We start from the raw sequence: 13,275 nt of genomic DNA, 5'->3' as shown, positions 1-13,275 counted from the left end.
TACAACTTGGCCGTTGTAAATAATGCTGCAATGAACATGGGGGTGCAGATATCTCTTTGAGGTAGTGAGTATATTTCCTTTAGATATATACCCATAAGTGGAATTGTTGGATCATATGGTAGTTCTATTTTTTTTTAATTAATTAATTTATTTTTGGCTGCATTGGGTCTTAGTTGCTGCGCGCAGGCTTTCTCTAGTTGTGGCGAGCGGGGGCTACTCTTCATTGCAGCGCGTGGGCTTCTCATTGCGGTGGCTTCTCTTGTTGTGGAGCACGGGCTCTAGGCACACGGGCTTCAGTAGTTGTGGCATGTGGGCTCAGTAGTTGTGGCTCGTGGGCTCTAGAGCACAGGCTCAGTAGTTGTGGCCTGCGGGCTTAGTTGCTCCGTGGCATGTGGGATCTTCCTGGACCAGGGCTCGAACCCGTGTCCCCTGCATTGGCAGGCAGATTCTTAACCACTGCGCCACGAGGAAAGTCCCTCTATTTTTAATTTTTTGAGGAACCTTCAATATCGGTTTTCATAGTGGCTGCACCATTTTACATTCCGACCAACAGAACACAAGGGTTCCCTTTTCTCCACATCCTGGCCAAAGCTTGTTATCTCCTGTCTCTCTGCCATTCTAACAGGTGTGAGGTGTTATCTCATAGTGGTTTTGATTTGCATTTCCCTAATGATTAGTGATGTTGAACACCTTTTCATGTATCTGTTGGTCATCTGAATATATTCTTTGGAAAAAAAGTCTATCCAGGCCCTTTGCCCATTTAAAAATTGGATTTTTTTTTCTTTTTTGCTATTGAGTTGTATGACTTCTTTATATATTTTGGATACTAACCCCTTATCATATAAGTGTCTGCGAATACTTTCTCCCATTCAGTAGGTTGCCTTTTAATTTTGTTGATCATTTTGTTTGCTGTGCAGAGCTTTTTTATTTTGATGTAGTTCTACCTGTTTATTTTTCCTTCTGTTGCTTGTGCTAATATCCTCCCTTTGATTGTGAGCTGGACCTAGTGACTAACTTCTAATGAACAGAATATAGCGAAAGTGATAAAAATGTCACTTCCAAGATTAGGTTACAAAATGAATGTAGCTTCCATCTTGTTCACGTTTTCTCTCTTTCTCTGATTACTCGCTGTGGGGGAAGCCAGTTGCCATATCACAAGGTCACTCCAGCAACCTGGGAAGAGGCCCACATGGTGAAGAACTGAGGCCAATAGATACCAAGGAACTGAGGTCAGCCAGCAACAACAGGAGTGAACTTAGAAGTGGATCCTCCCCCAGCTGAGCCTTTAGAGACTGCAGCCCTGGCTAACAGCTTGACTACAACCACCTCCCAGGAGACCCTCAGCCAGAACCACCTATCTACCAGCTCCTGGACTCCTGACCCACAGAAACTGTGAGGTAATAAATGTTTGTTGTTTCAAGGCTGCTAAGTTTTAGGGTAATTTGTTATGCAGCAATAGATAATGAATACAAGCCAAAAAAAGAGTATAACAGACATGAGCACCTGAAAGGGAAAAATCATGCATAAGTAGTAGTCCCAGGAGGAGTGGAAAGAGAGGAAGGATCAGAAGAGAGATTGGTTGAGTATTTTCCAAAACTGACCAATATCAGCAAACACATTGTGAAAGGTGGTAAAAATCCTAAGCAGAGTAACACAAAGAAAACCACACAAAGGCACGTCACTGTAAAAATGTTGAAAACCTAAGACAAAGAAAAAACAATATTAAAAGCAGCCAGAGGTAAAGGACAGATTGCATTAAAAGAATAAAAATAATACTGGCAGCTGACATATCAGTGGACATAATGGAAGCCAGAAGACAATAGAATGGAATGGATAAGCAAAAATGATCTATCCATATGATGGAGTACTATTCAGCAATAAAAAAGAACAAGTATTTATTATAAACGCCACAACATGAATGAACCTCCAAAAATTCTTCTAAGTGAAAGAAGCCAGACATAAAATACATACTATATGATTTTCTGCATATGAATCCAAATGATTCCATTCTTATGAAATGCCCAGAATAGGTAAATATATAAAGACAGAAAGTAGACTAGTGGTTGCCTTGGGCTAGAGATGGGAACAAGGAACGTTTGCAAATGAACATGAAAGATCTTTTCAGAGTGATGAAAATGTTCTAACATTGGATTTTGGTTATGGTCACACAACTCTGTAAATTTACTAAAAGCCATCAAACTTCATGGTATGAATTACTGATTAATGTTACAATATATAAATTATACCTCAGTAAATCTGTTTTAAAAAGAAGACAATAGAATTACATTGTAGAAGTGTTTAAAAAACCCTGCTAAAGTAAAATTCTATATCAAGGAAAATTTCCTTCAAAAACAAAGGCCAAAAATATATTTTCAGGCAAACAAAAACTCTGAGACTTTATCACCAGAAAATCTGCGCTAAAGGAAATAGATATTGTTTAGGCAGGAAGAAAACAGTTCTAGATGGAAGCTTAAGGGTGAATGAAGTTTTAAAGAACAATGCAAAGGGTAAATATGTGCTAAATTTATTTTTAATTAATTTTTATTGGAGTATAGCTGCTTTACAATGCTGTGTTAGTTTCTGCTGTACAGCAAAGTGAATCAGCTACACGTATACATATATCCCCTCTTTTTTGGATTTCCTTCCCATTTAGGTCACCACAGAGCATTGGGTAGAGTTCCCTGTGCTATACAGTAGGTTCTCATTAGTTATCTATTTTATACATAGTATCAATAGTGTATATATTGTCAATCCCAATCTCCCAATTCATCCCACCGCCCCCTCCCCTCCTTGGTATCCATAGGTTTGTTCTCTACTTCTGTGTCTCTATTTCTACTTTGCAAATAAGTTCATCTGTATCATTTTTCTAGATTCCACATGTAAGCAATATTATAAATATGTGCTAAATTTAAATGAATACCGATTGCACAAAAAACAATAATGTCTTATGGGTTTTTAAAAATACACAGAATTGAAATAGTTGAACGAAATAGCACATATCTCTGTAAGTAGAATAAATGGAATTTAAGTGTGCTATGTACCTTGCATTGTCTGGAATGTGAAATGTACTAGTTTATTGTGAACTTTAATAAGTTAAAAATGCACATTGTAATCTTAGGATAACCACCAAGAGAACAGCAAAATAACTTACAAATTCTAAACTAACAGAGGAGAAAATACAAAGTAAAAAAAAAAACAAACCCACTAAATCAATCCAAAAGACCAGAAAGGAAATAAGAGATTATGGAATTGGTGGGATAAATAAAAAACACTGAATAACATGGTAGATTCAAAACCAAATGAATTAGAATTTTTATTAGTTGTAAAGGACCAAAGCTTCTATTTAAAAAGTAAAGATAGACAAATTAATGTTTTTTTAAACTCCAGCTATATTCCGTTTATAAGAAATACATCTAAAATATATGGCTACAGTTAGAATAAATGCAAAAGGATGGACAAGGAAAATATCCTTCAAAAATCAGGGAGAAATAAAATCATTTCCAGACCAAAATAACTGAGAGTGTTTGGCACCAGCATAAAAACAGTAAAGGACGTGGTACAGAATGTACTGCAGGCAGAAGGAAAGTTACTGGAGAAGCACAAGGAAAAAACAGAAAGAGCTAACTATGTACATGAATTTAAATGACCATTGTCTTCCCCAAAAAACAGTAATGTTTTGTGGAGTTAAAAAAGAGAATTAAAATATATAACAGTAGTATATAAGGTGGTGATGGTGGGATGTGTGTGAATAAAATTAAAGTGTTCCAAGGTCTTGGTATTTTCCAGGAGCATAGGAAAGATACTAATTCACCTGAGACTTTGATAAATTACATATGTGTATCTCAATATCTAGGCTTACCACTAAAATAATAAAATAAGAATATATAGTTTCCAGCTAGTGTGGGGTAGGGAGGAAAATATAGAATGAGAAAAAATAATCCAAAAATGGGAGAGAATAAGCCATATAGACTAAGCAGGACTAGTATAAAATATAAAATGATAGATATAAATTTTAATGTATCATAAGTAATACTCGTAAATAGCCTACATATTCCATTTAGAAGACAAATATTACCAGACTGGGTAAAATACTCACCTGTTCTTCTTGCCACTTTATGGCCTAGTGTGGCCTCTTGGGTAGTTTACCAGGAATGCCCCCTCAAAGCCTTCCTAGCGTTGAGCCAGCATCTCTGCTTCATTATGTTCAAATAGCTTGGTGGATGAATCAGCCAATCTCAGAGCTGCCCTAACTTGGGAAATCTTTTTAAATGAAATAATAAACCTTCCTAATAAACCAGCTGAGTGTGGGTTATCTGTTACTTACAATCAAAAGTATCCCAACTGGTATAATATTTTTTTTGATTTTCATTCCTAGAAATTTATGTTAAAATTTTGTTTGTTGGGTGATATTACATTCAATATTTTCTGCATTAACCAATATCTCTATTATTGGAAGTACTAGTCAGAGGCTGGAAGACCATTCAGTGAGGATGTTATAGAAAAGATTCAAGCACAGGGCAATGTTTAAAATCCCTTCCAACCCTAAGATTCCTGGAGTCTATAGTTTTGTACTTGCTTACCGAATGAAGACTTCTTCCATAGTGGTGACAGAGGCCCCAAAGCTGGCAATGCCCAGCTCTTCCTGCCTCAGTTCCAAGTCAGTAAATAGAGATTCAAACCTGGGATGGAAGAACAGTTTTATTCCTCAATGGTGGAAGGTGAATCCCTCATTATCACCATTGGCTTTCTACAGAGGAAAAAGCATGGGCTATGGAGTCTAGAATATTTTTGTTCAAATCTCAACTCTGTCCCTCTCTAGCTTCATGACTCTGAACTTGAACAATGAGCATAACAGCATTTACTTCAAAAACTTTCTGTAAGGATAAATCAAACATACACCTAGCACATTGCAGATGCAAAGTAAATATTAATTAATCTCTTTTATTTTGAGCAAGAAGAAATAACAGTACTATTTTTGGAGTGCTTACTAAATGCCAGGGGCCATTCTAAGCCCTTTTCCATATATTAACTCTGTGAATCCTCTCAACGGCTCGCTGAGGACAGTGCTGAGAAGGTAAATAACTTCTGTGGGAGCCTGGCAACAACTGGACTGGGAGTCAGCCACACCTACTAGACTGCCCATAGTAGTCAGCCTGCCACAACAGAAGAGCACACATAGCCCACATAGGAAACACCTGTAGAGCATAGAGCTCTGATGACCAGACAGGAGTGCACTGCTGGGATGCATAGGATGTGATGTCCCCTACCTAAGGCCACTTCTCCAAGATCAGGAAATGTAACCATTCTATCAAATACATAAAAATAAAAACAGCTGGAATTAGGCAAAATGAGGTGACAGAAGAATATTTTCCAAATGAAGGAACAAGATAAAACCCCAGAAACAGAACTAAGTGAAGTCACTAACTGATAAAGAGTTCAAGGTAATTATCCTAAAGATGCTCAAAGAACTCAGGAGAAATATGGATGAACACAGTGAAAAGTTTAACAAGGGGTTAGAAAATATGAAGAAGAACCAAACAGAGCTGAAGAATACAATAATTGAAGTAAAAAAATACACTAGAAGGAATCAACAGTAGATTAAACAATACAGAAAAATGGATCAGCTAACTGGAAGACAGAGTAACGGAAATCACTCAAGCTGAACAGAAACAAGAATTTTTTAAAATGAGGACAGTTTAAGAGACTTCTTGGACAATATCAAGTGTACTAACATTCACATTACAGGGGTCCCAGAAGGAAAAGAGAGAGAGAGAAAGGGACTGAGGACATATTTGAAGACATAATACCTGAAAAGTTCCCTAACCTGGGAAGGGAAACAGATATTCAGGTCCAGGAAGTAAGAGAGTCCCAAACAGGACCAACCCAAAGAAGACCACACCAAAACACATTGTAGTTAAAATGGCAAAAATTAAAGACAAAGAGAAAATATTAAAAGCAGCAAGGGAAAAGCAACAAGTTATGTACAAGGGGACTCCCATAAAGCTATCAGGTGACTTTCAGCAGAATCTCTGCAGGCTAGAAGAGAGTTGCACAATATATTTAAAATGATGAAAGGGAAAAACCTACAACCAATAATACTCTACCCAGAAAGGCTGTCATTCAGATTTAATGGGGAGATCAATAGTGTTACAGACAATAAAAGCTAAAAGAGTTCAGCACCACAAAACTAGCTTTACAAGAAATGTTAAAGGGACTTCTCTAAGCAAAAAGAAAAGGTCACAAGTAGAAATGTGAAAATTATGAAAGGAAAAATATCATTAGTAAAGGCAAATATACAGTAAAGGTACTAAGTCAACCACTTATAATGCTATTAGGAAGGTTAAAAGACAAAAGTAGTATAATCATCTATATCCACAATAAGTAGTTAGGGGATACACAAAACAAAAAGATGTAAAATATGATGTCAAAAACAGTAAACATTGGTGGGGGGAAGTAAAAATGCAGGGTTGTTAAAATACGTTCCAACTTAAGAGATCAGCAACTTGAAATTATAGATATAGATATATAGATATAGTTTGCTATACATTAACCTCATGGTAACCACAAACCTAAAATCTGTAATAGATATACTCACAAAAAAGAGAAAGGAATCCAAATAGAACAATAAAGATAGTCATCAAATCACAAGGAAAGAGAGCAAAAGAAGAAGAAAGAAACAAAAAAGAACTACAAAACAACCCCCAAACAATTAACAATTGGCAATAAGTACAAATAATTACTTTAAATGTAAATGGACTAAATACTCCCATCAAAAGACAGAGTGGCTGAATGGATACAAAAACAAGACCCATTTATACATTGCCTACTAGAGACTTCAGATCTAAATACACACACAGACAAAAAATGAGGGGATGGAAAAAGGTATTCCATGCTAATGGAAATAAAAAGAAAGCCAGGGTAGCAATACTTATATCAGACAAAATAGACTTTAAAATGAAGACAGTAACAAGAGACAAAGAAGTACATTACATAATGATGAAGGGATCAATCCAAGAAGAAGATATAACAATTGTAAATATATATGCACCCAATATAGGATCACCTAAATATATAACGCAAATAGTGACAGACATAAAGGGAGACATTTATAGTAACACAATAATACTAGGGGACTTTAACTCCCCACTTACATCAATGGACAGACCATCCAGACAGAAAATCAATAAGGAAACTCTGGGCTTAAATGACACATTACACCAGATGGACTCTCTCTCTCTCTCTGTATATATATATATGGAACATTCCATCCAAAAGCAGCAGAATACACATTCTTTTCAAGTGCACATGGAATATTCTCCAGGATAGATCACATGCCAGGCCAAAAAACAAGTCTCAGTAAGTTTAAGAAAATTGAAATCATATCAAGCATCTTTTCTGACCAAAACACTATGAGACTAGAAATCAACTACACGAAAAAAACTGCAAAACCCACAAACACCTGGAGGCTAAACAATCGGCTACTAAACAACGAATGAGTCACTGAAGAAATCAAAGAAGAAATTAAAAAATACCTGGAGACAAATGAAAATGAAAACACAATAATCCAAAATGTACGTGATGCAGCAAAGGCAGTTCTAAGAAGGAAGTTTATAGTGATACAAGCCTACCTCAGGAAACAAGAAAAATCTCAAATAAACAATCTAAACTTACACCTAAAGGAACCAGAAGAAGAAAAATAAACAAAACCCAAAGTTAGTAGAAGAAAATAAATCATAAATGTTAGAGCAGAAATAAATGAAATAAAGACCAAAAAAAATAGAAAATAATCAATAAAACTAAGAGCAGTTTCTTTGAAAAGATAAACAAATTGATAAGCCTTTAACCAGACTCATCAAGAAAAAAAGAGAGGGCCCAAATCAATAAAATCAGAATGAAAAAGGAGAAGTTACAATGGACACCACAGAAACACAAAGGAATATAAGACATTACTATGAACAACTATACACCAATAACATGGACAACCTAGAAGAAATGGACAAATTCACAGAAATGTACAATTTCCCAAGACTGAAACAGGAAGAAATAGAAAATATGAACAGACCAATTACCAGTAATGAAATTGAATCAATAAAAACAAAACAAAACAAACAAAAAAAACCTCCCAACAAACAAAAGTCCAGGACCAGATGTCTTCACAGGTGAATTCTACCAAACATTTAGAGAAGAAAAATCCTTCTCAAACTATTCCAAAAAATTGCAGAGGAAGTAATGCTTCCAAACTCTATCTACAAGGCCCTGATACCAAAACCAGACAAAGATACAGCACAAAAAAAGAAAATTACAGGCCAATATCACTAATGAACATAGATGCAAAAATCCTCAACAAAATATTAGCAAACTGAATTCAGCAACACATTCAAAGGTTCATACACCATGATCAAGTGGGATTTATCCCAGGGATGCAAGGTTGGTTCAATCAATCAATGTGATACACCACATTAACAAACTAGAGAATAAAACCATATGATCATCTCAATAGATGCAGAAAAAGCTTTTGGACAAAATTCAACATCCATTTATGATAAAAACTCTGCACAAAGTGGATATAGAGGGACCATTCGTCAACATAATAGGGCCATATATGATAAGCCCACAGCTGACATCATACTTGACAGTGAAAAGCAGAAAGCATTTCCTCTCAGATCAGTAATAAGACAAGGATGCTCACTCTCACCACTTTCATTCAACATAGTATTAGAAGTACTGGCCACAGCAATCAGACAAGAAAAAGAAATAAAAGGAATCCAAATTGGAAGGGAAGAAGTAAAACTGTCACTGTTTACAGATGACATGATACTATACATAAAAATTCGAAAGATGCTACCAGAAAACTACTAGAGTTCATCAATGAATTTGGTAAAGTTGCAGGATGCAAAATTAATACACAAATCTGTTGCATTTCTATACACTAACAATGAAAGATCTGAAAGAGAAATTAAATAAACAATCCCATTTACCATCACATCAAAAGAATAAAATACTTGGGGATAAACCTACCTAAGGAGACAAAAGACCTGTACTAAGAAAACTATAAGATGCTGATGAAAGAATTCGAAGATGACACAAACAGATGGAAAAATATACCACGTTCTTGGATAGGCAGAATCAATATTGTGAAAATGACTATACATAGAAAATCCTCAAGATGCCACCAAAAAAACTACTAGAACTCATCAATGAATTTGGTAAAAGTTGCAGGATACAAAGTTAATATACAGAAATCTATTGCATTTCTATACACTTACAACAAATTATCAGAAAGAGAAATGAAGGAAACAATCCCGTTTACTGTCACATAAAAAAGAACACAATACCTAGGAATAAACCTACCTAGGGAGATAAAAGACCTGTACTTGGAAAACTATAAGACACTAATGAAAGAAATTCAAGACAACACAAAGAGGTGGATATACTGTGTTCATGGATTGGAAGAATTATTATTATTAAAATGACCATACTACCCAAGGCAATCTACAGATTCAATGCAATCTCTATCAAAATACCAATGACATTTTTGACGGAACTAGAACAAATAAGTCTAAAATTTGTATGGAAACACGAAAGGCCCTGAATAGCCAAAGCAATCTTGAGAAAGAAGTCTAGAGCTGGAGGTATCATGCAAAGCTACAGTAATCAAAACAATATGGTACTGGCACAAAAACAGACAAATAGATCAATGAAACAGAATACAGAACGCAGAAATAAACCTATGCACCTATGGTCAATTAATTTACAACAAAGGAGGCAAGAATATGCAATGGGGAAAACACAGTCTCTTCATTAAGTTGTGCTGGGAAAACTGGACAGCTACATGTAAAAGAGTGAAATTAGAACATTTTCTCACATCATATACAAAAATAAACTCAAAATATATTAAAGACCTAAATGTAAGACCAGAAGTCATAAAACTCCTAGAAGAAAACATAGGCAGAACACTCTTTGACATAAATCGTAACAATATTTTTTTGGATCTGTCTCCTAAGGCAAGGGAAACAAAAGCAAAAATAAACAAATGGGACCTAATTAAACTTAAAAGCTTTTGCACAGCAAAGGAAACTATTGACAAGCAAAAAGATAAACTACTGAATGGGAGAAAATATTTGCAAATAGTATATGACTGATAAGGGGTTAATATCCAAAATATATAAACAGCTCATTCAACTCAATATCAAAGAAAAAGCAACCTGATTTTAAAATGGGCAGAAGATCTGAATAGGCATTTTTCCAGTTTGGATGGAAGGGTTTGAAAGCCACTGTGAAGTAGACTGAGCAATGCATGGGTGATGAGATAAAGCAGGCAACATGCTTGGCCCATTTTTAGAGAGTTTTGACTGTGCAGGGTTGCAGGGCATGGAGTGGTGGCTGGAAAGACAGGTAGGCTCAAGAGAGTGTTTTTCCAGATCACACTAATATGTTCATGGAAATGACCCAAAGAGAGAGAAGTTGGTGATGTAGATGAGAGAGGAAATTATCAAACAAGTGAACTCTTGAGAAGGTGAGGTGGGTGGGTACTTGGGCTGGTGATGAAGCAAGCAAGTTTGTAGGTTTGTGATAGGGATAAAATAGAGTTCTTGTTGGATGGTGTTTATTTTCTCAATGAAGTATAAGGTAAGATTCCTATCTGAAAGCAACATGGGGACTGAGGAGAGGGAGAGAGGGAAGTGTTGGGAACCAATCTGAGGTCTGAGATAATTACAGGGCTGACTTCTGCTCCCACCCCACATCAGAAATCCACTTATAACTTTATAGTCAGCCTTCCATATCCAAATGTTCCACATCTGCAGATGTAACCAAACGGGGATAGTGTAGTAATGTACTAGTACCATAGTAACCTATTTATTGAAAAAATCTGTGTATAAGTGGACCCACGCAGTTCAAACCTGTGTTGTTCAAGGGTCAACTGTAATTTAAAGGAAAATCAAGTAAAATCTTCATCTGAGCTCAGTTACTTGGGTGCATGTAATTAGAGTTCACACAATCAAGGGCCCCTCTAAAGCCATCTTAAAGAATTTGATTTTAACCTGAAGGCAACTGGGAACCATCAAGGGTTTTTAAGGAGGAGGAAACATGATCAGAGTCCTGTATTTTCAAGTGCACTCTGGCTGGGGTGTGGTGTCTTTCTAGGAAATACCAAAGGCCTAGGAATCCAGACCATTACAGCTTCGAGTGCCCTTGGCGAGGACAGGGATAGGAGAGACAACTGCACACTCAGTACATGCAAACAATTACTCCAGCCCTCTCAGGTCCATACCTGTGCACGCTCTCTTTAGGAAGTATAAATGTTATTTCTTCACCAGTGCTAGACTGGAAAATTACATTTGGTGTGTGTTGATAAATCAGATGAGAAATCTCCTCTGTGTTACAGTGAGGTTTTTTCACTAAAGTCATATAATATCCTGCACCTGAAACAACAGTTAAAAGATCATGAAACAGTTTTACCCTTTTTAGTCACATTTAGTGTTCTATATCCTAGAACAGGATAGCTCCACAGGATAGAGAAGCTGGTGAGCCCTGCGGGGTTGAATTTAAACCACAGTGAACTTGCCTCTGAAGGTCTATAATGCTACTCTTGAGTCTTACCTTCTACTCCATAGTTGGGAGGTGATAATAGCACATTTAGCAATGCTAGGCAAAATAAAGGAGGGTTGTATTAAGGGCAACACTCTCTTTAAGTGATAACTAATGTGGGGAAGTGAAAACTTAGTAGGTAGGGGCCTTGAACATTAAGGTTAAGAACAAGCATACCTCTATCATAATTAAATTATGTTTTTGAGGATACATACCTTATGGTATTCTAAACATTCTTTCAGAAATTACTAGTAACACTTGTTACTGCACTGCTGGCAATGCAGTCATTCAACAAACATTCATTGAGCTCTCATGATGTGACAGGCACTCTTCTAGGTACTGAGCACATAGCAGTGGACCAAATAGTCAAAGATCCCTACTCTCAAGGGGCTTTCATTAAAGGGATGTGAGACAGATAATAAGATAAATAAGTAAAATTTAGAGTATATTAGTGACAAGTGCTAAGGCGAAAGATGAACAGGGGAGGGGATGCAGAGTATCGGGGATTGTGACTTTAAACAGGGTCACAAGGAAAGCCTCACTGAGAATGTGACATCTGTAAAAGGACTGAAGACCTAAGGAAGAGGAGAAGGCATGGCAATGTGTGGCCCGGAGGAAGGAGCAGGCCCAGTATGCTGGATAAGAAAGGGGGCCATGAGGCAGGAGCAGAGCAAGGCAGCTGAAGAACTTTAGGAAATGTGGTCGGGGTAATAGGACCAGGCCAAGCAAGGCCTTTGGGCCACTCCCAGGACTCTGCCTTTTCCTTTCAGTGGGACAGGAAGTCACTGGTGGACTGAGCAGAAGAGTGACACACTCATTCTGACAACTGGGCAGAGGCCAGGGGTGGGTTAGAAGCAACTGCAATAATGCAGGTAGAGGGATGGCAGCCTGGACCAGGGCGCTAACAAGTGGTAGAGGTGGGAGGAAGGCAAGGTCACTAGAGTTTGCAGATGGATCAGTTATGGGCTATGAGAGACAGAGGATCAGGGAGCCCCCAAGGTTCTGGCCAAGCACCTAGAAGAATGGAGCTGCCTTTACTGTGGGGGAGATGGTTTGGCAGTAAAGAGCTGGAGCTCAGCTCTGCACAGGTTTTGGACAAGTCTTTCAGGTCTGTTCACTGTCTGTGTGGATGTGTGGAGTAGGCAGTTAAATACACAAATCTGGAGTTCAGTTGAGAGGTCCAGCCAGAGATACATACGTTTTTCAGCCAGGTAAGTATTTAAAGTCAGGACACTGGATGAGATCACTAAGTCAGTGGGCAGAGAAAGAATAGTAAAGCAACCAAGGCACTTCCATGTTTAGAAGTAGAAGTGATGCAAAGGAGCAGTCAGAGACATAAGAGGGAAACCCAGAGGGCTGGGGGTCCAGGAAAACAAGGGGAGGATGTTTGTGGTGGGATCCTGATGAGGAGTACACCCAGTTGTGGAAATAACAACTCGCGCTTTTGCATGCACTAGCTCCCACTTTGAGGAACATGGTATCTTAATCTCCATTTTATAGATCAGAAAACTAAGGCCAAAAAAGGATGAACTAACTTGGTAGAAAGGATGAAGAGGGAGTAAACTACCAGAGTGGAACTCAAACACAGGCCTTCTGACTCCAAGTCTCAGAGATTTTTTCTGCTTCATTCCTTCTTCGTTCTCACAAGCCCCTCTGCCTGGGGCCTCGGGTCTCTACCCACAGGTA

The 13,275-nt window shown here is 37.5% G+C and overlaps 1 protein-coding gene across 1 annotated transcript in view; it reads right to left on the bottom strand.

Annotated features, from left to right (window-relative positions):
• LOC133104195 (ATP-binding cassette sub-family A member 17-like) overlaps positions 1-13,275 on the bottom strand; it is a 93,091-nt gene that overhangs the window by 36,439 nt on the left and 43,377 nt on the right. The window contains 2 exon segments of the mRNA XM_061209846.1: positions 4,581-4,679; positions 11,273-11,423. Coding sequence (XP_061065829.1) covers positions 4,581-4,679; positions 11,273-11,423 — 250 coding nt within the window.

The sequence above is a fragment of the Eubalaena glacialis genome, chromosome 13 (genome assembly GCF_028564815.1).
Source record: "Eubalaena glacialis isolate mEubGla1 chromosome 13, mEubGla1.1.hap2.+ XY, whole genome shotgun sequence".
Classification (NCBI taxonomy): Eukaryota; Metazoa; Chordata; class Mammalia; order Artiodactyla; family Balaenidae; genus Eubalaena; species Eubalaena glacialis.
This window is presented reverse-complemented; position numbering and strand designations above follow the sequence as displayed.